At 48.7% G+C, this 23,663-nt stretch overlaps 1 protein-coding gene across 1 annotated transcript; it reads right to left on the bottom strand.

The window, feature by feature from the left end:
• Nucleotides 1-11,719: 11,719 nt before the first annotated feature.
• KLK5 (kallikrein related peptidase 5) lies at nt 11,720-18,514 on the bottom strand. Its single transcript, XM_047079349.1, has 5 exons — nt 18,442-18,514; nt 16,260-16,530; nt 15,479-15,735; nt 15,221-15,354; nt 11,720-11,875 (listed from the first exon to the last, which is right to left on the bottom strand). The coding sequence occupies exons 1-5, from the start codon at nt 18,512-18,514 to the stop codon at nt 11,720-11,722; spliced, it is 891 nt and encodes a 296-aa protein (XP_046935305.1).
• Nucleotides 18,515-23,663: the final 5,149 nt, after the last annotated feature.

Here is a 23,663-nt window from a genome sequence, read left to right as displayed (position 1 = left end):
CCACTTCACTCTATGCATATCTTTTAGTTTCTTCTTTCTTTTTTAATGTTTATCTATTTTTGAGGGAGAGAGAGACACAGTGTGAGTGGGGGAGAAGCAGAGAGAGAAGGAGACACAGGATCTGAAGCAGGCTTCAGGCTCTGAGCTGTCAGCACAGAGTCCGACGCGGGGCTTAGACCCACCAACCGTGAGATCATGACCTGAGCCGAAGTCAGCCGCTTAACCGACTGAGCCACCCAGGCGCCCCTATGCTTGTCTTCTAATTTCTGTCCTTTTGTTATAATAAAACTGCAGTTGTAAGTTTGGCACTTTCCTGAATCCCATGGTTGTGATTTATCAAGCCTGAGGGAGTCTGTGAGGACTCCAGATTTGTAGCTAGCTGGTCTCAAGGCGGGGAGGCGACCCCGCGGACCCCCAAAATTGCAGCAGGTGTCTGAAACAAGGGCAATCTTGTGAAGAACCGTGTCCTCAGATTTGGTAGTTTGGCACACTTATGGCAATAAAAACACGCAAAAACACAAAGATGTGAATGAGACACGATAGGATGGTTACCTGAGGGCAAAGCTCAGAAGACCAGGAGGAGGGGGAAGAGGGTCTTGGGCACAAGCATAGGCATGACCAAAAACCTCAGTAATCAGGAATAAACACTTTAATGCGATGTTTTTAAAACTCCAAATTAATGCACCAATCTAGGATGAACAGGATACCAAGATTTAAAATAAAGACAGTATGCAGCAGGACTGGGATTAGGTCGAGGCATATGAATCATGCTGTGCAGAGTCAGATCCCTGTGTGGACTTGTCTGCATTCATTTTGACTTTTTCAAATATTGTTTGTCTTGATTTCTGAGGTTTTGCGCTACTCCTTAAATTTTGTTCCTGAGGCAAAATACCTCATTTGTCTCTAGTTTGGGCCCAGAGGAGGAAGGGAATAGACAAACAGACAAACAGACAATGGGGGAAAAATTGGTTGAATACAGCAAATTTGCCAGATGATGAACACAGCCTTTTCCGCCCTTGGTCTAAATTAAAAGCAAAAAATAAATCATGCTTGATAGAGAATACTGAGTTTGCTCAACGGTCTAAGAGAATTTGACCCACAGATTTGTGGACCCACTTGATTTACTCACCAATGTGTGTGGCTAGGAAGCGTTATTAGGTTTTTTTCATCTTTGCAAATTTTTCTTTCTTCCCCTCCTCCTCCTTCCTCTTTTTTTTCTTCTCCTTCTTTTTCTTCTCCTCCTTCTTCTCCTTCTTCTTGTGAAACAAAAATTGATTATAGACCATTTATTAAAAAAAAAAAAAGGAAACTTTCTATTTTTCAGGTTCCCCAAGGGGCTCCTCCAACTCGGGCTTCATCTGAGGTATTGGGCAGAATTGTGCTGCCAGATTGGGTGGGAAAGTAGGACACTAACAGAGTCCAGATCGTGTCAGCCTCTGAAGGCTCCGGTGACAAGTTTGGGGTTTATTCCAAAAGTAGTGGGAAGCCATCAATGGTGTTTAAGCAGAAAAGGGACTTCAGCCAAGTCTTCCCTTGGTCCCCATTAGAAGTACTAGCCCCACCATCTAGACCACCTCAGAATCCTACTGTCACCTGAAGGGACACACTTTTTGATTTCCACCCCAAATGCTAGCCCAGGCAGTCCCAAGTGCAGGAGGCTTTTTGATGGAGGGTTTGCCAAAAAGGATCAACTTCCAGGTAAAGACTTCAGCCTTGACCATTCAGCATGCTGGCTTCTGAAAGACCCTCCAGGTCTCCTGCCCTGCTTTTGACCACACTGCTTGCTCCTCTCTCCTCTTCCCTGTTACCTCTTCTCTTCCACCCCTACCTCCTGGAGACCCACCCAAGCAAGGACCCTCAGATCTTCTCACTAGTGAGCAGAGTGGTCCAGCTTCTTCCATCCCCACCACCAAACTCCCCTGAAAGCCCTACTCAGCCTGACAATCCACGCTGCCGACAGCTGCAGAAGAGAAGGTGCCTCCTTCCCTATAAACAATGCCAACCCCCCAACTCAGTTTTCTGGGGGAGAACAGTTGAGGGACAGAGCAGAGCAAGTGCAAAAGCAGAGACCAGTGTAGAGAAGTGAAGAGGGTGTTTGCAGCAGCCCAGTATGTCTGTGTCGGAGTTGGCCGCACATCCTGGAGCCTCCCCTGTCACCCCCACAATTCCCTCCCTTGCTGCTTCTGGTCTGTGGTCTGAGTTACCTCCCACAGGGGCCTCTCTTGACGAGCCAATGGGAAATAACAGCCCCACTGCCAGCTCTCTCTGTCCTCTTACCCTGATTGCTTTACTCATCTTCATAACATTTAATGTCCCCATTGAAGTATTATGTGCTTACACATGGTTGTCTTTCTCCTCCTCTAGGGAAAAAAAAGCTACACAAAAACAGACTTTCTCCAACTTGTTCAGTGCTATGATCTGGGAACCTAGAACAGTGCTTGGAACACAGTAGGTGCTCAGTAACTGTTGAATGAATGAATGAATGTCCAGGAAAGAAAGGAGAGCAGCTCCAGCTAAGGTAGTGGCAATGAAAATGGAGAAGAACTGAGTCACTGCAACTTAACTAGACACATGTCTGATTTCCCCCCATATGTTTATCATGAACATTTTCAAACACATAGCAAAAATAAAAGAGATTTACAGCAAACATCCATATACCCACTACCTAGATTCCACTGTTTATAATTTGCTATCTTTGCTTTGTCACATGTCTGTTGACTTTCCATCCACCCTTCCATCCATGCATCTACCCATCCACCCATCCATCCTTCTATCCATCCATCCATCCATCCATCCACCCATCCATCCATCTAAGCATCTATCCATCTTATTTTTGATGCATTCCATAGTAAGTCACAGACATCAGTACACTTGATCTTAAATTCTCAAACACATCTATCATGCACTACAACTCAAACTTCATGTTTCTTTTCTAAGGTAAAATTCATATACAATGAAATGCACAAAAGCTGTACTTTTCTGTGAGTTTTGACCAACCTGCACACCAACCCCCGTCAAGACACAGAACATACACTATCACCCAGCAAGTTTCTTCACATCAGTTCTGTCTGTCCCAGCCTCCACCCCAAGAGGCAAGCAGGGTTCTGATGTCTCTCCACCATAGAGTAGCTTTGCCTATTCTAGAAATTCCTGTAAATGGAGACGTGAGTGTGTACCGTTTGTATAAGACTCCTTTCGTCTTGAGTCCCCTTGAGCATTTTGTTCCTTGTAATTGCTGAGGCATAGCCCATTGTTTGAATACACCACAGTTCATTTATCCCTTCTCTTGTTGATGGACACCTGGGTTGCTTCCAGTTTGGGGCTATTACAAAGAAAGCTGCTGTGAACATTTGTGTAAAAGTCTTTGTGTGGACGTGTGCTTTCACTTCTCATGGAGAAATACCCACCAGTGGGACTGCTAGGCATAGAGTAGATCATGTTCAGTATTGCAAGAAACTGCCCAACCTTTCTCCAAAGTGGTTATGCCATTGTACATCCCCAGCAACAATGTGTGGGAGTTCTGGTCACTGTACATCTCTGCTACATTTATGAGTTTGGGGGATTTAAAAAATTGTTTTAGCCAACCTGATGGGCATGTAGTAGTGTCTGATTGCAGTTTTTTATTTCTCTTGTGACTAAAGATGTTGAGCATCTTCTCATGTGCTTATTGGCCATTCATACATCTTCTGTTGTAAAGTAGACCTGTGTTTGACTTCTTCCTCGCAAGGGAAGGATTCTGGAGATATTCTAATATCTCTATCTGACCTACAGAGACAATCAACCTTCCTATGTGTAGTGGTTCCCTAGGGCTGCTGTAACAGTGTCCATAGCAGGAGGCCAGAACTCCTGGAGGCCAGAAGTTCAAGATCAAGCTATTGACAAGGCTGTGCTCTCTCTGGGACTCTGGGTAGAATCTTTTCTTGCCTCTTCTAGCTTCTGACAATGGCTGTCAATCCTTGGAGTTCCTTGGCTTGTAGCTGCATCACCCCAATCTCTGCCTCTGTCTTCACATGACCTTCTCCCCTGTGTGTATGTTTTCACATTGTCTTCCCTCTTTTTATAAAAGCACCAGTCGTATGGGATTAAAGGTCCAACCTACTCCAGTATGACCTCATGTTAACTAATTGCACCTGCAATGACCCACTATCCAAATAAGATTGCACTCTGAAGTCTCCGGGATTAGGACCTTAAAACATATATTTTTGGAGGACACAGTGTAACACATAATACAGTGGATTGAGTAGTCTGCCCTCTAAGTTATGTCCAGGCTCCATCTTCGAAACAGTGGCACATTCTGAAAACGGGATAACATTTTCTCAGCACCAACTCTGCAGCAGGCATTGTGCATGAGACGCAGTTGTGAGCTTGGTGTTACAGGTAAGAAGTGTGACCTATCCATGGCTCAGAGAGATCAATTAACTTGCCCAAAAATTCCAAAGTTAAGAACCCAGGGGAGCTGGGAAACCAGGACCCAGGGTTGTGGGACTTCACACCCATGGCTTTCCAGGGTCAGGTCTTCCACAGACCTCAAGGTGGCGCCCGGGAGCAAGTTGTGGATTCTCATACCTCGCGTTTATTTTTTTTAATTTTTTTAAAGTATTTTTTTTTTATTTTAGGGACAGAGAGAGACAGAGCATGAACGGGGGAGGGGCAGAGAGAGAGGGAGACACAGAATCGGAAACAGGCTCCAGGCTCTGAGCCATCAGCCCAGAGCCTGACGCGGGGCTCGAACTCACGGACCGCGAGATCGTGACCTGGCTGAAGTCGGACGCTTAACCGACTGCGCCACCCAGGCGCCCCTCATACCTCGCGTTTAAAATTCCTTCTTCCTGGGTGCTTAGGGGCGCATCTCAAACCCCAAAGTGCACACAAAGCACCAGCGGATCTCGTTAAGATGCAACTCCTGATTCAGTTGGTCTGAGGAGGGGCCAAGAATTTACACTTTCTAACAAGCTCCCTGGAGATGCTGATAAGGCACAATGACTCTCTTGGCACCTGTGCTGGCTGGCCAAGGAACTCCAGGACAAGAGTAATAATGGTCATAATAATCACAGAAGCAACTAGTTTTACATGCCTATTCTGCGCCAGGCTCTGTACCCTTGCCTTGACGTGCATTCTCTCCCTTAATGCTCAGAATAGGAAATAGACACAGGTTTGAATCCAGCCTGTCTGTTCTTTATTTTTTTAAAAATTATTTTCATGTTTATTTACTTATTTTGAGAGAGACAGAGCATGAGTAAAGGAGAGGCAGAGAGAGAAGGAGAGAGAATCCCAAGCAGGTTCCGCACTGTCAGTGCAGAGTCCGATGCAGGGCTGGATCCTATGAACCACGATGTCAGGACCTGAACCAAAATCAAGAGCCAGATGCTTAACGGACTGAGGCACCCAGGCATCCCCAGCCTGCCTGTTCTTTAGCATAGAAGGGATATTTTCCATGGGCGACCCAGGCCAGGATCTGAGAGAACGGAGCCCTGGGTGCTAGGGGTCTAGCTGCAAAGCCAAGGGGTGGAGCGGGGCACTTAGGCATCTGGAAATTGAAGGAGAGTGAGGTTAAGGGTCAGCAAAGGGAATCTGGGATCCCCGACTGCCTCTGTAAAATTCCCAAGGCAGGTATCCTTCCTTCCTTTCTCTCTGTCTGTCCCTATCTTCCTATCTATCTTACTGAGTCCCTCTCTCTATCTCCCTAGGTCCTTCTTCAGAACCTTTTTCTATGGTTCTATTTCACTTTCCCTCTTTCTAAAGTTCCCCAAAGCTCCCTCTCTTTTTGAATCTCTTTACATCTGAATTTGTCTTTAAATCTTCTTTGCTCCGTTTCTGTAAAGCTCAGTGTCTCCGCTTCCTCGCCCCCCCCCCTTTTTCTTCCTTCTCTCACCCCCTCCCTCTCTCCCTACTGCCTTAGTCGAGACTCCCCAGCTTCGGCTTTGGCAGGGTGCCCCTGCATTTGCTTCTGTTGGCCGGAGCGCGGTGTGGTTTTGGGCAAAGGCTCAGGCCTCCCACTCCCTTGATTCATATCCCGGCTCTGCCACGTACCAGCTGCAGAAACTGAGCCAAATTCTCCCAACCTGACTGCCCCTCACTGACTTTTTGAGGGCCTCCCTCCTGAGGCTGCTGTCATAACTGGGAGAGACGAGGCACGCAATGAATGCAGCGAGGTGTCAGGCACTCGATACATGGTTGCTGCTGTCATCATCATCATTATGATTACTAATAAAAGGTAACCCACAGCCAGCCTCTCTGTAGCTAACAATTAGATGCTTATCTGGTGTGTGGAATGCATGGGGAAGATCCTCCCACCAACAAAATTGGGGCCACTCCCTGACCTCGGTTTTTAGCCAGGGTCAACCATCCCAAGAGCGAGGGCACCGGGTGGAGGACGCACCAACTTTCCAAGCCACACCCGATGACAGTTTGGGGCCTCAGTCACAGCCTCTCCGAGGAGGTCCTGAACCAAGTCTGTGCATTTCGGGGGAGTGCAGAATCAAGCAAGAATCAGCCACAGTTGGGTTAGTGTCTGATTTAACAATTCAAGGATACCGAATACTATCAAAAGATGGCCACAGTGAACGGGGACACACAAAATGCACACAACTTTCCCAGCCCCACAGAGGGGCTCAGCCTCAGGACACTATCTATGCAAGGTGTGGCTTGACAATTTGACAAGCTAATTTTTTACTCCCTTTAGACCTTAGGGGCAGAGGTTCAATGTCAAATGCATCATTATCATCACTGGTTTGTACAGAATCCTTCTCTTGCCCCCCCCCTCCTTCCATCCCTCCCTTCTCTTCTCTCTTCCCACCCTCCCTTGGTCTTACAAAATGTGTAGTGTGGTTCTTATGGGCCTGTAATTTTAACTTATGTTATTGGCATTAGATTATATATATCATTCTATTCTAATTCACTTTTCAAATAGCATTTTTAACAAATTTTTTAATATTTATTTATTTTTGAGACAGAGAGAGACAGAGCATGAACAGGGGAGGGGCAGAGAGAGAGGGAGACACAGAATCTGAAGCAGGCTCCAGGCTCTGAGCTGTCAGCACAGAGCCCAACGCCGGGCTCGAATTCATGGACCATGAGATCATGACCTGAGCTGAAGTTGGATGCTTAACCAACTGAACCACCCAGGTGCCCCTCAAACAGCATTTTGTTTTAAAGACCCAACCATATTGCTGTGTTCACACATCTGCCCCATTGCATCGAACTCCATGATGGGCATCCACACATTTACTCAACAATCCCCCTAGGGATGGACACGCAGTGGCTGCCAACTCCCAGACACCACAAAGAACACTGCAAGGCACATCCTTGTACGTGACCCCTTGTGGGTGTGGAAGAATTTCTTTGGGATGTATAGCTAGGAAAGAAATTGCTGAGTCATGGGGTATGTATATACTTAATTAAATGAAATAGTGCCAGATCCTTCCTCAGAGCTGAAGGCCCCACACTTACCCTGGTAGCACTTGAACATCCCAGGATGCCTGTACATCCCTGACAACACTGAACACTGCCCATCCTTCTAATTTTCTCTAGCCTAATTGGTGTAAAATTGTAGCTCACTGCTGTTGAAATTTACATTTCTCTGATAATAAATGAGTTTGAACATCTCCTCTTATGCATGTCAGCTTTTAGATTCTGCTTCTGCAAATTGCCTGTTCATAAGTTTTACCCATTTTCCCGTAAGGGTGCCCATCCCTTTTCTTAATTCACAGGTGCTTCTTGCATATTATAGGTGTTAGTCCCTAGTACATTATGAATATTGCAAATGACCTCTCCCGTTCTTTTATTTTTTAATTTTTAATTTTTTAAATATTAATTCATTTTTGAGAGACAGAGAAAGACAGAGTGTGAACAAGAGAGAGGCAGAGAGAGAGGGAGACACAGAATCTGAAGCAGGCTCCAGGCTCTGAGCCATCAGCACAGAGCCTGACATGGGGCTTGAACTCACGAACCACAAGATCTGAGCCGAAGTTGGATGCTTAACCGACTGAGCCACCCAGGCACCCCAACCTCTCCCATTCTGATAAATGTTTTAATGGCCCATTTTAGTCTACTTTTAATTTTGACATAATGAGACTAATCGATGTTCTGTTCTATGATCTGTACTTTCCAAGTCTTAAGAAGTTGTTCTTTGTCACAAAGATTTGAAGATAATCTCCTTGGTTTTCTTCTGTTTACTTTGTAAGTGTATCTTTCACATATTGGCCTTTAATACATCTTGAGTCTACCTTTGTGTGTGCTGTTAGATAGATATCTAAGTATATTTTTCTCCACACATGAAGCCAGTTTTCCTGACGCTATTTACTATGCTTACCATCTTCCTCCCATTAATTTGGATTGTTATTTTACCATATTTTATAACTCCCCATATAGTATATAATATATTGAGTTCGGAACTCTCTCTTCTGTCTCACTGAGCCATTTGTCTACTCCTGCACTCACTAACACTACACTTTTTTAATTTAATTATTTTAAACACTACACTTGAAAAACTACATTATTTTATTTTTGCAGCCTGTCTTAATATCTGGTAGGGCAAGAAGCTTATTTCTTGCACCACCACAGCCCTATTCTCCTTACCACTTACATCACCATGCAGGAAATACACTGGTCCTCTCCACCCTTGACAGGAGCCATTTGCAGACATCTGTTCCCTCCTGATTCTGGAGCCAGGCTTCACACTGAAAAAGGCACATCCTCATTCAGGAAGAGAGAGTTGATCCTGCCCAGGAAAATCTGCACAATGTCTTAAGCTCAGGTTTTGTTCCTAGAAACTTCATTTCTCCCATCAACTCCTCTGTATCAGCATACCTAACACCAACTAGAGTAGCACAGCTGCTGGAGGTTCTGTCCTCTCTTGTTTCAAGTTCGGATGTTGGGAGTGTGCGCCTGGAGCAGAGGCTTACGCAAGTCACCAAGAGTGCAGGCTTCTTTTTGTTTCTTGCAGTCGTCTTTATCCCGTGGCTTTTATCCTTGTGGTGCCAAGTGGCTGATCCACCTCTGGGCATCCCCGTTCTTGGTGGGAAGGGGATAGGTTCCAAACATAACACCCACCCTTTTATCAGCAAAACAAAAACTTCCCAGGGAAATCCACCCACTGGGTTTCAGCTTACATCTTGTGCTTAAAACTGGATCACCTGGCCACCCACATGCAGGGAGAACGTCTTTATCCGGATTACGTGCCACCCTGAGTAATAGTTGGGTTTGTGTGGTAATCCAACAACTACATCTCAATTTTGCCCAGGCTGCCCTGTGCTGAGTCAGACAAGATCACAACACATCAATCTCTGCCTCCGGGCCCACACACCTCCCTTCTGATCTCCTGCTCAACCTTGAGTCTAAACCTGACCCAGAATGCTTCCAGGCTGTGCCATCAGGAGGAAGAAGCATGGGGACAGGGGAGGGGGTGGGGGGAGTCAAGCACAGTGCTTCTCCTAAACTTTTCACCATAGCTTTGGCAGGTGTTAGATCAGCGTATTGCCTTTAAAACTGTTGAAGAGAGGTGCCTGGGTGGCTCAGTCGGTTGAGTGTGCGACTTTGGCTCAGGTCATGATTTCACCCTTCGTGAGTTCGAGCCCCGCATGGGGCTCTATGCTGACAGCTCGGAGCCTGGAGCCTGCTTCAGATTCTGTGTCTCCCTCTCTCTCCCTCTGTCCCTCCCCCACTCACACTCTGTCCCTCTTTCTCTTAAAAAAATAAACATTAAAAAATCTGTTAAACCGTTGAAAAAACTAGAAACTACCCGATGTCCATTTATAGTAAAAAGGGTAAATAAATTGGAGTACATTTACACAAAAGTAAACAGGGCCATAATGAAGAGACATCCACAACTATAGACAAAAATCTGGGTGAACCACACACAAATATAAGACCGAGCAAAACAAGCCAAACACAAGACAATGCACTGTGTGATTTTATTTATATGCATCTATTATATTTCCATAACTCTATAAAAATACATTTATATCTATTCATACGAAGTTTATAAGTGGGCAAAATCAATGGATGGTGATAAAAGTCAGGAGGTCACTGCACTTGGCAAAGGGTAGTGACTGCAAGGGGGCCCCTAGATCTTCTGGGGGAGCTGGTCATATCTCGCTTCTCCATCTTGGTGCTGGGATGTTTTGTGAAAATTCATCGAGTTTATAATACTCACGAAAAGGGCACATTTCTGTTTGTACATTATCCTTCAATGAAAAGTTAATTTGAGGGGCGCCTGGGTGGCGCAGTCGGTTAAGCGTCCGACTTCAGCCAGGTCACGATCTCGCGGTCCGGGAGTTCGAGCCCCGCGTCAGGCTCTGGGCTGATGGCTCAGAGCCTGGAGCCTGTTTCCCATTCTGTGTCTCCCTCTCTCTCTGGCCCTCCCCCGTTCATGCTCTGTCTCTCTCTCTGTCCCAAAAATAAATAAACGTTGAAAAAAAAATTAAAAAAAAAAAAAAGAATTTTTTCCTGTTGCCAAGAGCAGATCGACCAACAGCATCATTTTGGAAAAGATACTCAAGATTGCCCCTCAGCTAGCATTCTTCTCTGTTCTACATTTTGCCCCCTAACATTCCAACTTTGAGTTATCTCTGTCACCTGCAATTACGTCAGTATTATTTGTCCGTAGTTTGCACCATGGCACCCATCGCGTGCTTGCTTACAGAGAGTGGTTGGACTGCCACCTACATTCTTAGGCTCCTCTCCCTTTCCCTCATCTTCAGAACCATCTTGTAGCATCTTCTAATCTCTCACTCTGACTGCCCCCCCCCCGACAACTCCTTCTTATAAGGACCCTCCTAACACTCCTCTTTCCCTGTGCTCTGTGCTCATTCTATTCATATCACTTACATGCTTATTATAGTACATAATTTATTTGTCTATCTCTTTACTGTCTGTCTTCCCCTGTGAAAATGGGAGCCCCGTGAGGCAGGAAGTTGCTCTCTGTTTTGCCTGTTGTGGAGTCTCAGCATCTGGAAGCTTCCTGGCACATAATACCCACTCAAACAGCATTTGTGAAGAAGACGCAGAGCGGCTTGAGCAGATCTCTGCTTCTTGGGACTGAAATAACCCAATACGCCTGGGTGGCGCAGTCGGTTGAGCGTCCGACTTCAACCCAGGTCACGATCTCGCGGTCCGGGAGTTCGAGCCCCGCGTCGGGCTCTGGGCTGATGGCTCGGAGCCTGGAGCCTGTTTCCGATTCTGTGTCTCCCTCTCTCTCTGCCCCTCCCCCGTTCATGCTCTGTCTCTCTCTGTCCCAAAAATAAATAAACGTTGAAAAAAAAAATTAAAAAAAAAAAAAAAAAGAAAGAACCCAATAGAGCAAACACAGCGGCGTGGACGGGAGAAGTGACTTGTTCCTGGCTGCCCGGTCATTCCGTGAGTGCGGGACACCACACAAGAGTCCACTTCTCCTCAGATGCTTTATTTCTGGGACCAGATTTGGGTCACAGCTGCAGAGCAGGGACAGCCTCTGGGTCTGAGGAAGGAAGCACCGGGGAGACTGAGGTGCAGCCCTCACATTGGTCATTCTGGGAACTGTCTCTAGGACCTGAATGGAGAGACAGCATCAGCCCACTGTTGGGGAAGGGGGACCCTGATTCCAGGAGACTTGGAGGGGCTGGAGAGATTGAGATTGCTAATCCCTGTTAGGGAACAGGGGTCTGGAGGGAGTGTCATGGTCCCTGCAAGAGTGAGGACCGCAGAGGATGGGGCACATCAGAATGCCCAGTCCCGGGATGCCTCATGAGTTGGACCGGATGGTGTCCTGGATCCACTTGGTGAATCGGCAGAGGTTGGTGTAGACGCCGGGTCTGTCGGGCTGGGCACAGGGAAAGTCTCCCCAGGACACGAGGCCCTGTAGGGAGCCATTGCAAACCACAGGCCCCCCAGAATCACCCTGTGGAGGAGAAAGGTGCTCACAGAGAGGCAGAGATGTGCAGAGGTGGAGAGAGGGAGACACACAGGTGAAGAAAGGCCAGGGTGGCAAGAGATAGAGACACAGAGGCGGAAAAAAGTCGAGAGGTGACGGAGACGTAGGTGAGAGAGAGGGAAGGAGAGAGGGGGAGAGAACGTTAACGTATCACTGTAAATCCAAACCTTAGAAGTTCTGTTTGCCCCTCTCTACCCAACCCCCACCTGTGTCGCGCCCTCACTGGGTCTCCCTGTCCCTATTTCTGTTTCTCCTTTCCAGCTTTCGATCATTGTATTTCTCCTACTGGACATGCCTTCCTTGCCCTTCCTCACTCTTCGCCTGCCCTTGCAGCAATCCACCTTGTTCTTACACACCTCATCTTTGCAGAGAGGTAGTTCTCAGCCCTCGGATGAGGCTTTCTCATCCTGGGCACCACTGACGTCGGGGCCAGGTCGTTCTTTGCTGTGGTGACCATCCTGTGCATTGTAAGGTGTTCAGCAGCATCCGTGACCTCTATGCACTAGATGCCAGTAACCCCCTTCCTCCCCGGGGGACAGCTGTGACAACCAAAAATATGAACAAGAACTGCCATGTGTCCCCTGGGGTGGGTCTGGGGGTAGGTTGAGAACCACTTCTGTGGGTTGCCTGTGTTTAACTCCCCACAGCTCCAGCAATTCCTCTCCTATAATAATACCACTCTTTACTGTCATTTCTTATGAGTGCTTATGCGAGATACTGGTATCCAGTATAAAGAAATCCAGAGCCTGGCCTCTTTCTTTGTTAGCACTGTTTCAAGGCAAAAGAGCCTGGCTGCCTGTGAACCTCTAACTTTCAACTTTCTTGCAGATTAAGTGTTTTCATTGTATGTTGCTTAATATCCCTGCAGAGTTTCCTTTGAGAGGCAGTTAGTTCACTGCTCTGAGCTTGCTTCCTCCTCTGTAAAACAGAGCTATCAATAATGGCTAAGTGAGTTAATGAGCTCATCGACGCACATAAACGACATAAAGCGGGGTCTGAGATTAGCTGCTATTATTATGATAGTATTAGTGTTGTTACTTTTTGCTCCCAGGGGCCACACCCTGACCACACGCTGGTATGAAAAGCTACTTGAGGTCTGCAGAATGAAAAACAAAGTGCTAAACGGGGCTCCAGAAAAGCGACAGTGATTTTAAATGGGGACCTGTGGATTAGATGCGTTTTCTTCTGATAAAAATCCCTCTCTCTCTCCAGATACGTGTTTCCATGTTATGTGGGGACAGAGATGATATTGGGAAGTTGCTGCAATTGTCAGGTTTGTAAAATTCTTTTTTGGGGGGGGGCGGGGAGGGGGTTGCCCGGCCATCAGAATGGGATGATGTGCTTACTAATTGCCAGTGTTACTGAAGTGTACCTCCTGCTGGCAGGGAACACCTGAATTTATATCCCTCTAGAACCGTTGAGGGCCTGAATACAGGGAAGGGTCCTGATCCCTGCAACAGTATAATTTTAATTTCTGTCATCCTCAAAGGATAGAGCTTCCATGAGGACATAAAGAAGTTCTGTCTTGGGGATCAAGGAGTATTTGTTGAATATTTGCCCCCACCCATCTCTCCAGGCTCAACTCCTACTGCACCCTCCCTCAGTCTCCCAAACGTTCTGGTTTTTTCTGTCCTTCGAATCAGCCAGACTCTTCCCTGCTGCAGGACCTTTGCACATGTTTTCCTTACCCTTAGCCCTTGCAAGACTGACTCCTTCGTGTCATTCAGCCTCTACCCAACTCTTCAAGGAGGCCCTCCTAACCATTCTTTTATAAGTAAATATATATATATATATATATATATATATATATATATATATATATATATATTGGGGCACCTGGGTGGCTCAGCCGGCTAAGTGTCCGACTCTTGATTTCTGTTCAGGTCATCATCTCACAGTGGTTTGTGAGATCGAGCCCCCGCACTGGGCTCGGTGCTGACAGTGCAGAGCCTGTTTGGATTCTCTCTCTGCCTCTCTCTCTCTCTCTCTCTCCCTCAAAATAAAGAAATAATAAATAAACATTAAAATTTTTTAAAAATATATTTATTTAAGTAATCTCTACACCCAGTGTGGGGCTTGAACTCACAACCCCAGATGAAGAGTCTCATGCTCTTCCGACTGAGCCAGCCAGATGCTCCCCAAACACCCTTTTGAATATTGTCCCTCATCACTTGCTATCATAAAACTATGTTTTATAATTCTCTGAAATTACCCTAGTTATGCAGTGTCTTGACCATTGGGGCTTAAAAATAATTTTATTTTTTATTTTATTTTAAGCAATTTCTATGCCCAATGTGGGGCTTGAACTCACGACCCTGAGATCAAGAGTCACATGCTGTACCAGCTGAGCCAGCCAGGTGCCCAACCATTGGAGGTTTTTTTTTTTTTTCTTTTTAACCTTTTCTGCCCTCCAACAAACTTCCAACAAGTTTGCAATCAAGCCTCTGTATTAAATATTCTTTTTTTTCAAATACCCAGCGAAAGTTTTTGTTTTCCTTCCTCAAGGCAGTTTACTAGCATTTGTCAGGAAACTTTCATACTACAGATTTTGTGGGGACAAGATATGTAACTGTCATCTGCCTGAAATTTGCCAAAACAGACAAAACTAGTATCTATTACGTGAAGGGTGCCCCCTTAGATGTGATATCTGCAGTGCACAACCTGCCTAACCATACAAAGCAGACTTGATCTCTCCCTCTAGACCAGTGAGTGCTGTCTAATATGGTAGCTCTTTCTGTCCCTCCCATGTGCTCTTTTTCTCTCTCTCTCAAAATAAAAATAAACTTTTTAAAAAAGAATGTAAAAAATCTCATTTACAAATGTTTTATATGTTCTACATTTTTAAATCATGGTGCTTGGGATACATGGGGTTAAACAGAATTTCTTATTAAAATAGCTAACTTTACCTGTTTCTTTTTAAAACGTAGCTACTATAGGGGCGCCTGGGTGGCTCAGTGGGTTAAGCATCCGACTTCAGCTCAGGTCACGGTCTCACGGTTCGTGGGTTCGAGCCCTGTGTCAGGCTCTGCGCTGACAGCTTGGAGCCCGGAGCCTGCCTTGGATTCTGTGTCTCCCTTTCTCTCTCTCTGTCTCTCTGCCCCCTCCCCTGCTCATTCTCTGTCTCTGTCTCTCAAAAATAAATGTTAAAAAATAATAAATAAAATGCAGCTACTAGAAAATTTAAAATTACATGTATGACTCACATATTTCTACTGGACAGGGCTGGGTTCCCAGCACTTAGCAAGGTTTCAGGTTACAGAGTTGGCACTTGCTGTGTATTTGCTGAGCAAATGCAGAGGTCTCAAGCCTTACCTGGCAGGAGTCTCTGCCAGCCTTGTCACCAGCACAGAACATTGTGGAATCTATCTGTCTTGGATAGGCCTCCTTGCACCTGTCGATACTTAGCACGGTGATGTTCAAGCACTGGAGGACCTTGGGGAATTTAACTGCCAGAGACACACAGAGTAGGGCCACAGTGAGCAGTGAGGAAGACGGGGAGGGGCAGTGCTCAGAGGCAGAGAGGGGGAGAAGGCAGGCAGGGGTGGGGTCAAGAGGGGCCTGGACACTCACTGCTGGGGCTGCTGGTTGTTCCCCAGCCAGATACCAAGCATCTGGTTCCAGCAGACGGACACCGGGAGGAGATGTTGATGGGCTTAACATACTGAGTTTCACGGATTCTTCTGTTCAGTTTGATGAGCATGAGGTCATTGGAGTGGCCGGGATGGGAGTAGCCAGGATGGGGGATGGTTTTGATCCCCTGGAACATCTGCTGCCCAGATTCATAAACGGGTGACAGGGAATGGTGGCCGAGACGGATTCTGAAAAATCTAAGGAAGATGGTGCAGATTACCAACAACCCCGAACCCTATGCTTTTATCCAGTTTCAAGCACATCCCAAGTCTAGTCCCATCCCCGACTCCACCCATCCCATCCCCAACCTGAATCCTTTCTGTACACAGAAACCACCACGTGTGCATCCCCAACACGATCTAAACACCCCAACCTCAAACCCAACCGCCTCCAAAACTCCCCATAACTCTAATCCCAACCCTACCCTCAGCCCCATCCCAGCCCCATGTATCTGCGCCCCACCCCCTCCCAAACTCTAAAGCCACTCTGAATCACATCTCCATTCCAAACCACTCAGCATATGCACCCACCCCAAACCCAACGCACGCCCCACTCCCACCCCTGCCGCGATCCTTTCTCCAGCCTCAGCCCTCTGCACCCCATCTCCATCCTTAATCCCATCTCAACTGTACCCCTTCGTCATCCCCGCCGGACCCTCATCTCCATGCCCCCACCCCTGCCCCCTGCCCTGTCCAGTCCTGCTCTCAGAGCCCCACTCAACTGCTTCCGGCAGTGGGCGGCTGTGAGCAGCCACTGCGGATGCACCAGCACGGCCCCACAGTAGAGCTGGTTGGGATGCATCAACAGCGCACCCTGCCAAGGCTGGCCGAGCTTCTCGCAGTCGGTCCCGTTCACGATGCGGCTGCTGCTGCCTTCGTCTGCCCTGGTGTCCTCCTGGGCCCCAGCTCCACGGTCCCGCGTGCTCCCAGAGGGCCGCGCGCCGGCGTCAGAGGGGTTGTCGCAAGAGGTAACATCGTTTGCTAGAACAGGCTCTAGGGGCAGAAAACGGGCGGGGTTTGGGGACGGGGCGGGGCTTGGGCGCAGGGGGTGGGTCTTTGAGCCAAGAGGCGGGGCCAGCCAGAGGTCTTCTGACTTCCGAAGGGCCCTTACACTGAGGGGCGGGCCCGGGGCTTTAGGGGCGAAGGCTGGAGTCTAAGGGTGAAATCTCTGATGAGGGGCAGGGCTTAGAACTCAAGGACAGAGTCCAGGATCAGGTGGTTTACTGGACTCTGACTGCACCTCAAGATTCCTGGGAGTGGCTAGAGCTTAGTGGGCGGGGCCAGGGAGGGTCAAGTTGGACGACCCCAGAGGCCGAGCCAAGGCTCAGCGGGTGGAGCCTGGGGAATGGACCGGTGACCAGGGCTTTAAGGGCAAGACCTGGGCTCAGGAAGTGGGGTCAGGCCTGGAGGGGGCAGCTGGAGAGGTCTCTTAAAGAGAGGGTCTCTTAAAGAGCCCTGACTTGGGCGAGGAGGTAGCGGCTGGGCTCTAAGAGCTGCAGACAGGACCGGAAGTGGAACCTGGCCAGAAGGAGGGACAGCCATCCAGGTGGGGCCTGGCTTGCGCCGCCCAAGGGGACCCGGACTATGGACAAAGCCTGGACTAGCGGCGCGGTTGAGGAAAGGGGGCAGAGTCAGAGCCCCTGGGCGGGGCGAGAGTTGGGGGAGCAGAACCAGGAAAGTGCTCAGCTAGAGGGGCCGGGTGGTGGCGGCGAGCAGGCCTGATTTTTTGCCTTCTCAAACACGAACGTACCTCCTGAATCCTCCTGCCAATACCGTCCCCCCTACAGACAGACACGGATACCTCACTCCATCGCCAGTCCCCCATAGTCCGTTTAGTTGTTCACATTCTTGCCGATGACCCAGAGATGCCAGGCACTGGTGCCACCTTCATTTATGCACACACTCCAAGAAACATGCGCACAACGGCTGTCACCAATAGGCACACGCACACACACACACACACACACACACACACACACATGCGTGGTCTCCCCCGGGATGGCTACAGGCACAGCTCCGTCTCATGGTACACACACTTCCCAGGTACACGCGCTCGGTGAACGCCTCACGAGACCTCGTGCACCCACCCAGTGTCTCAGTGATACGAATGCACGTATACATCTATGTAGGGACCACCACATGCACTTCTGCCCGCAGGCACGTTGGCCTGGTGACAATATCACACTCAGTAAACCCAGCGTGGGACAGTGCAAGTGACCTGGCATCAGCCACCCGCACACAGCCACTGCCTCCTAGTGACAGCCACTTCTAGTAAGGCAGGAATGGAAACTCCACCCACGCAGCTGTGCCGTCACACAGCCCCCTATAAACACACAGTCACAAACACGCACACATAGAACCCCAAGCCGTCACACAACCCAAATATAGCCACCCGTAGTCTGCACTCAGCCACAATCACACGATCACAAACGGCTATCTGCAAGTACCTGGCCACACATTTTCATGGTAACAAGCCCGTTTGTTACCTGCAATCTGGTGACACAGGGACAAGAGCCCCAGATCCCTGCAGTCATACACAGTCACACACATAACGTGCATACAAGCACCCGCACAGACCCTGAGCCACACACGATCCTATATGCACACACACCCAGTCACACAGTCGCACACACACAGCCTCCAGGGTAATGCACCTGTCACAGGCAGTCACCTGATATGGGAAAAGGTCCCCTCCCCACCCCCCCCCCCACACATACACACGGTGACAGGCACACAGCCATACACAATCACTTGATCACAAATACGGACACCGACTCCTAGTCACCCAGTCCTGGAGCCATACCCACCGAGTCTCCCTGGGACAAACACTCCAATGTCACTCAGAGAGTCACCCAGAGCCCCACCCACAGTTTGCCAACAGGCACACACAGGGGTTCTGGTTACCTCTCACCCCCAGAATCAGAGCTGTGATCAGGGCACCGACCATCCACGTCCTGGGGGGTCCTGCTGTAGCCATGGCCACTTGGACCTGGTGGGAAGGACAGAGGGCAGGGTGGCCCAGGTGATTCTGGGAGCCCTTACCTCACGTCCCTTCCTTCCCTGTCCCATTTCCCAGGGCAGGGACATTGGACATTGCCTTCCAATCCCCCAAGAGCTACAGACTTCAGAGGGCAGACATCCAGCCCTCTCCAGTTGGGCAAGGAGGGAGGATAGAGAGAGTGGGGGTGCATCCAAGCCCAGAGCCAGAGGCAGACACCTCTCCCTCCCAGTGGTCTTCCCCAGGCCTCACCTGCCAAGGGAGCGTCCCCCCTGGTAGGGGGTGGGGAACCGGCTCCCAGCTCAGCCACAGACTTCTCAGGCCTGCGCCGTCCTTCCGCGCCTCCTCCTGGGCTCCGGGCACCCGGCCTGGGTTATAACCACCCACTGATCCCCGGGGCGCATTCCCAGGTAGTGAGGCGCCCCGTCAGGCCTCAGCAATCACTCCTCCTGCCTGCCCCCCACCTCCACCTCCAGAGCACCCCCCCCACCCAGTCCCAAAGGCCACTCCCTAATTCCCTGGCCCGGGGGATGGGGAGGGGTCTCCGCGGGGCTGGGCCACCTCGACCTGCAGCCCCTGCCCCCCAGCCTCGCATTCGTGCTTCTGACCTGCTCTGGGCGCTCTTCTTGGCGCCAGGATTTTTCTTTATTTTCCATGCCTTATACTCCTTCCGCTTCTCTCTGTCCCCGCCTTATAGCCTTCCCACCTGTGTCTCTGTTTTTTTGTTTTTGTTTTTTTTTCCAAACTCTTACAGCCTTCTTTCTCTGTTTTTGCGTCCCTCTAAATCTTTCTGAGAATCTCTCAATATGAAGCGTCCACCAAGTATCTGTTTTTGGGTGTCTCCCCCCCATCACACATCCCGCCCCCCGCGGCCACCTCACATCGCCCCCCACCTTAGGATTCCCGTCTCTCTGTGTGCCTCTCTCTGTGTGTCTCTCAGCCCCCCCCCCCCCGCCTTTTTCTGTGTCTCTAACCCTTGCACTTTATCTGCCTCTGAGGTTGTCTCTCTTTTTAATGGTTCTGATATTTATTTTGGGGGGGGGGCGGAGAGAGAGAGAGCAAGAGGGGGAGGGGCAGAGAGAGAGAAAATCCCAAACAGGCTCACACTCAGCTTGGAGCCAGACTCAGGGCTCAGTCTCAGGACTGTGAGATGGTGACCTGAGCCGAAATCAAGAGTCAGATGCTTCACGGACTGAGCCGTCTGGGCGCCCCTAGACTTCTCATCTTATTTTCCTTTACTTCTCTTTTTCTTTTCTTTTTTTTTTTTTTACAGCTTTGAGGTATAACCGGAGTACAATAAACTGCGTATATTTAATGTGTACGATTTGATGAGTACGATTAGATGAGTTTTCACATACATACACCCAACCATCACCCCAGACAGTGAGCAAATCCATCACCCCCCTAAGTTTCCTCCTATCCCTTTACGTGCCTGTGATTCTCAGTCTCCGTCTCTCTATACCTCAGGGTCTCTCTTTGCATCCTTCCTTCTCTAATACCTCTTTTTCCTCTGTGATTCTATCCTTCTTGATCTCCCTCTTTCTGTCTCTGCGTCTACATCATTCTGTCCCTCTGTCTCTGTCTCTCACTGGCTCTGAGTATCTGTATCTCTGTGTCTTTCTGTCCCTCAGCCTCCCTCGCCTTGTATTTTGGAAGCCACTTTGCTAAGGGATCCCTCACCCCTCCTCCTGTCCCTCACCCTGAGGTGGGAGCCACAGGGCAGAAAGGGGCAGGAATCCAGTCCGGTAGGGGGGGAGGGCGCCCCCCCTGCCCCCCGCCCCCCGCAGAGGCTTTGACTGGGTTGGCACAGCCAGGCGTGGGTGAGAGGGTTGGGCAGGGCCACCTGTTGACGGGGAAAGAGGCCAGAATAAAGGGTGGGTGGCTCCTGGCCCTGTCGGAAATGGGGCACTGGGTGGGGAGCCCAAAAAGTGGCTCCTCTATCACCAGTCCTAGGTCATCTGGGCTTGCCTTTCCTGATCTTTTCTCCATTTGGTCTCTTCTTTCTGTCTGGCCCCAGCTCTCTGCATCTGTCTCTAACAGTGTCTCCAAGTCTGACGCACTGGGATGTAAGAGCCCCTTACTCACTCAACAGCTCCTTACGGGGTACCAGACTGAGGTGAAAAAAACCAGACAAGGACCCCGGGAGATGATCCCTTTGGAACTCACATTCCTTGAGGGTAAAACCGAACTGCACTGCTCACGTCTGTAAGCCTGCACCTGTTGAACCAGAGGTTTTAGAGACCTTGAGGTTGCTTTCCGTGTGTAGGGGGAAAAGAAACTATTCTGAGGTTTATCTTGATTATAATTTATATTGCATATATTAAAGTGACAATTCCAGCGGCCCAGTCACTTCTTTTCTTAATCTTTCAATGCTGGCTTACCGCCCTTTCAATTCCAGATCTGTCTTTTTTTTTTTTTTTTTTATTCTAGGTGGTTCTTTACAATAATGTTTGGTCTCATTTACAAACTAAGCCAATCAAGTATCTTCAAACATTTTAAACTACATTTCTAAAACCAACACATTCAATCTCTTCCGGAGGCCCTTCAAATTTTAGACATGCATTTAAGTAAATTTACACACCTGTGTACATCACACTTGTGCATAGGATCAACGTTATAGTCTTTCCAGTCTCCCAACACTGGATGTAAATTTGGTATGACTCCAACTTAGCACATAGGCTTGCTATGGAAATTAAGTGAGTTAATATATAAAGTCCGTAGACCAGTGCCTGGCATGTGCTAAGTAGGTGTTTATTACTAGTCGTATCCATTAAAGAAGATAATTCTTGGGATGCCTGGGTGGCTCAGTCAGTTAAGCGTCCAGCTCTTGATTTCAGCGGATTTCTCACGGTTTGCAAGATTGACCCCGCGTCAGGCTTTGCACTGAGTGTGGAGCCTGCTTGACATTTCTTCCTCCCTCTCTGCCCCTCCCCTGCTTGCGCTCTCTGTCTCAAAATAAATCAATATCTTTGAAAAAGGAAGACAATTCTCTCTCAATTAACGGAAGTTGATTTAGTTCTTCTGGACATCCACTGACTGGCTCCTCCTGGTGACTCTGGCGCATTTCATGGCCCTATTTGTCATTCATAACCTTCAGAAGGGATTGGTCAAGGCGGGCCCAGGCCATTCACGTGACAATATTTCCATGTACACATAAAAATCAGCCACTCCCTGCCATCATGTGGCTTGATCAACTTTCACCTTAGATTTTTAAGACATGCATGTATGTTTTTTCTCTAAATCTGAAGACCGTTGCAACTGAGGGTCTCTGTTCTTTTAAGACTCCCTCTGTCTTTGGACCACATAACTCTCCCATTGTAGAATAACACACGACTGACTTTGAACATTTCCTATGATGCGATTGCTCTGTTTAACAACTTCCAATTTTGTTCTATGCTGTGCTGGGTAAAAATAAAGTTGCAGTAAATATTGAAACAGATGAATTGCTGTCTCTGATTTTCCCTCTGTTCCTAAATATTTCTCTGCTCTTCAATCCAGCCCCCATGTAGAGCCCTCTTTTCCCTCTCTCTCTGGGAGCCCCTACCCATCCCACTCACCTCCCTGGAAGGACACCTGGCTTAGAGGCTGTTTTGCCTTCCTCAGAGATGATGCATAGGGGTTGTAAGAAAAGAAGGCTTCTCTGAGGACAGGGACAGGCCTGGGACTTGGGGGTAGAGGTGTGTACATTGGTTAGGGATCACGTATGGTGCATGTTGGTGGGAGAAGCCCAGAAAGCATGAAGAAGCCTGGTGTCTGTTCCCTTCATTTCTTAGGGGGACCTACAGTCTCTCCTCCCCTCTGCCCATTGCTCTCCCTTCAAATGGACCACAGCAAGATCTTTCTGGTGCACAGATCTGACCCCGTCCTTTTCTCAAGGCCCTCGGGATCAAGGCCAAGTGCTTCTTCCTGGCACTCAAGGCCAACACTGCCGTCTACTGACCCACACTTTCAGCCACACCACCCACTCCTCCTTCCTCAAACCCTGGCTCCCCCATCCTGAATGACTTGCCATCACCTGAGTGGTGTGCCTTCTGGGGCACACCTGATGTTCTCACACCCCCGGGACTTTCTACAGGTTCTCTCCTCTATGAGAATGTCATCCACCCAACCGTTTCCATACAGTGACCCCATATTCAGCCTCCTTCCCCAGACCACCCAGCCGCCACTCAGCCCTCCTCTCTCCCTGCACCGTCATTTCAATCTCCTCCCTGGCCTCCAGTCTCCCCTCTCTGGTCCATCCTGTACAAAGCCACTGGCTACTCCTGCTCACAAGCCTCCCATGGCTCCCCACTACCCTCAGGAGAAAGTCCTATCCTCTCAACCTAGGGTCCGCGGTCTTTTGGGATCTGGTTCCTGCTCTGCTCTCCCATCTACACACAGTGACCTCCCAGCCTTCTCACCCCCCTGCTTTCACTGCTACAAAAGGAGTGGAGGGGAGACAGCCACCATGAAGGCTAGAACCAGGTGGAGTACTCACAGATGTCTTCTTAGAGGGGAGGAGAAACAAAACTGGGCTGTAAAAGGTAACTAAGAATACCCGGGTTTCAGAGAGGCAGACATGGAATAAAAGCAAAAAAAAAAAAAATCACAATAATAATAAAATCCACTCTTTATTGTTCAAGCGGGTGTGTTAGGGTGTCAGGGCCTCTCGTCTGTGTTCCACATGTTTGGAATCTTGAATCTTCCCAATGACAGCTGCCACCTAATGAGGAATGTCCTGTCATTATCCTTATGCTACAGATGAGAAAATCTACACAGTGAAGGAAGTCACTTCCTAAGGGCAGACGACTAGCAAGGAGCAGAAATTTGCCAGACTTGTGACCACCCCTCTGCAGGAAGGAGTAGAGCCCATGAGACAACCAGGAAAGAAGAGATGCTTGGAAGGAGTTTTCCTGTATTCTCTTAGTGGTGGGGGTAAGACCTTAGCTCATATCCCCACTTGCCCCCAGTGATGCGAGGATGGGGCTGGGGTAAAATCAGGGTGAATTTGTGCTGTCACGTCGCTGCTTTTATTAAGCATTAAGGGTTGGATCTAGGCAGGTGGGGGGAAGGTAAAGTCTTGGTCAGAGATATTCTGGAGCCAGCAGGTGGGGGTCACAGGTCAAGAGTTGGATGTCACATGTCAGGG

This window comes from Lynx rufus, unplaced genomic scaffold (assembly GCF_022079265.1).
Source record: "Lynx rufus isolate CCGP_SWC_20201006 ecotype Redwood Valley unplaced genomic scaffold, mLynRuf1.p SCAF_16, whole genome shotgun sequence".
Taxonomy (NCBI): domain Eukaryota; kingdom Metazoa; phylum Chordata; class Mammalia; order Carnivora; family Felidae; genus Lynx; species Lynx rufus.
The sequence above is the reverse complement of the archived record's forward strand: the minus strand, read 5'-3'. Positions and strand labels throughout refer to the sequence as shown.

Bases quoted from the DNA above. Each gene is read 5' to 3' on its own strand.
- KLK5 (XM_047079349.1), bottom strand. From the start codon at position 18,514: ATGGCTACAGCAGGACCCCCCAGGACGTGGATGGTCGGTGCCCTGATC. The intron at 15,355-15,478 runs GTGAGTGTCCAG...TGTCTCTGGCAG, and splicing joins AACAACCAGCAGCCCCAGCA to TTAAATTCCCCAAGGTCCTC. The intron at 11,876-15,220 runs GTAAGGCTTGAG...TCTCCTCCACAG, and splicing joins CTGGCAGAGACTCCTGCCAG to GGTGATTCTGGGGGGCCTGT.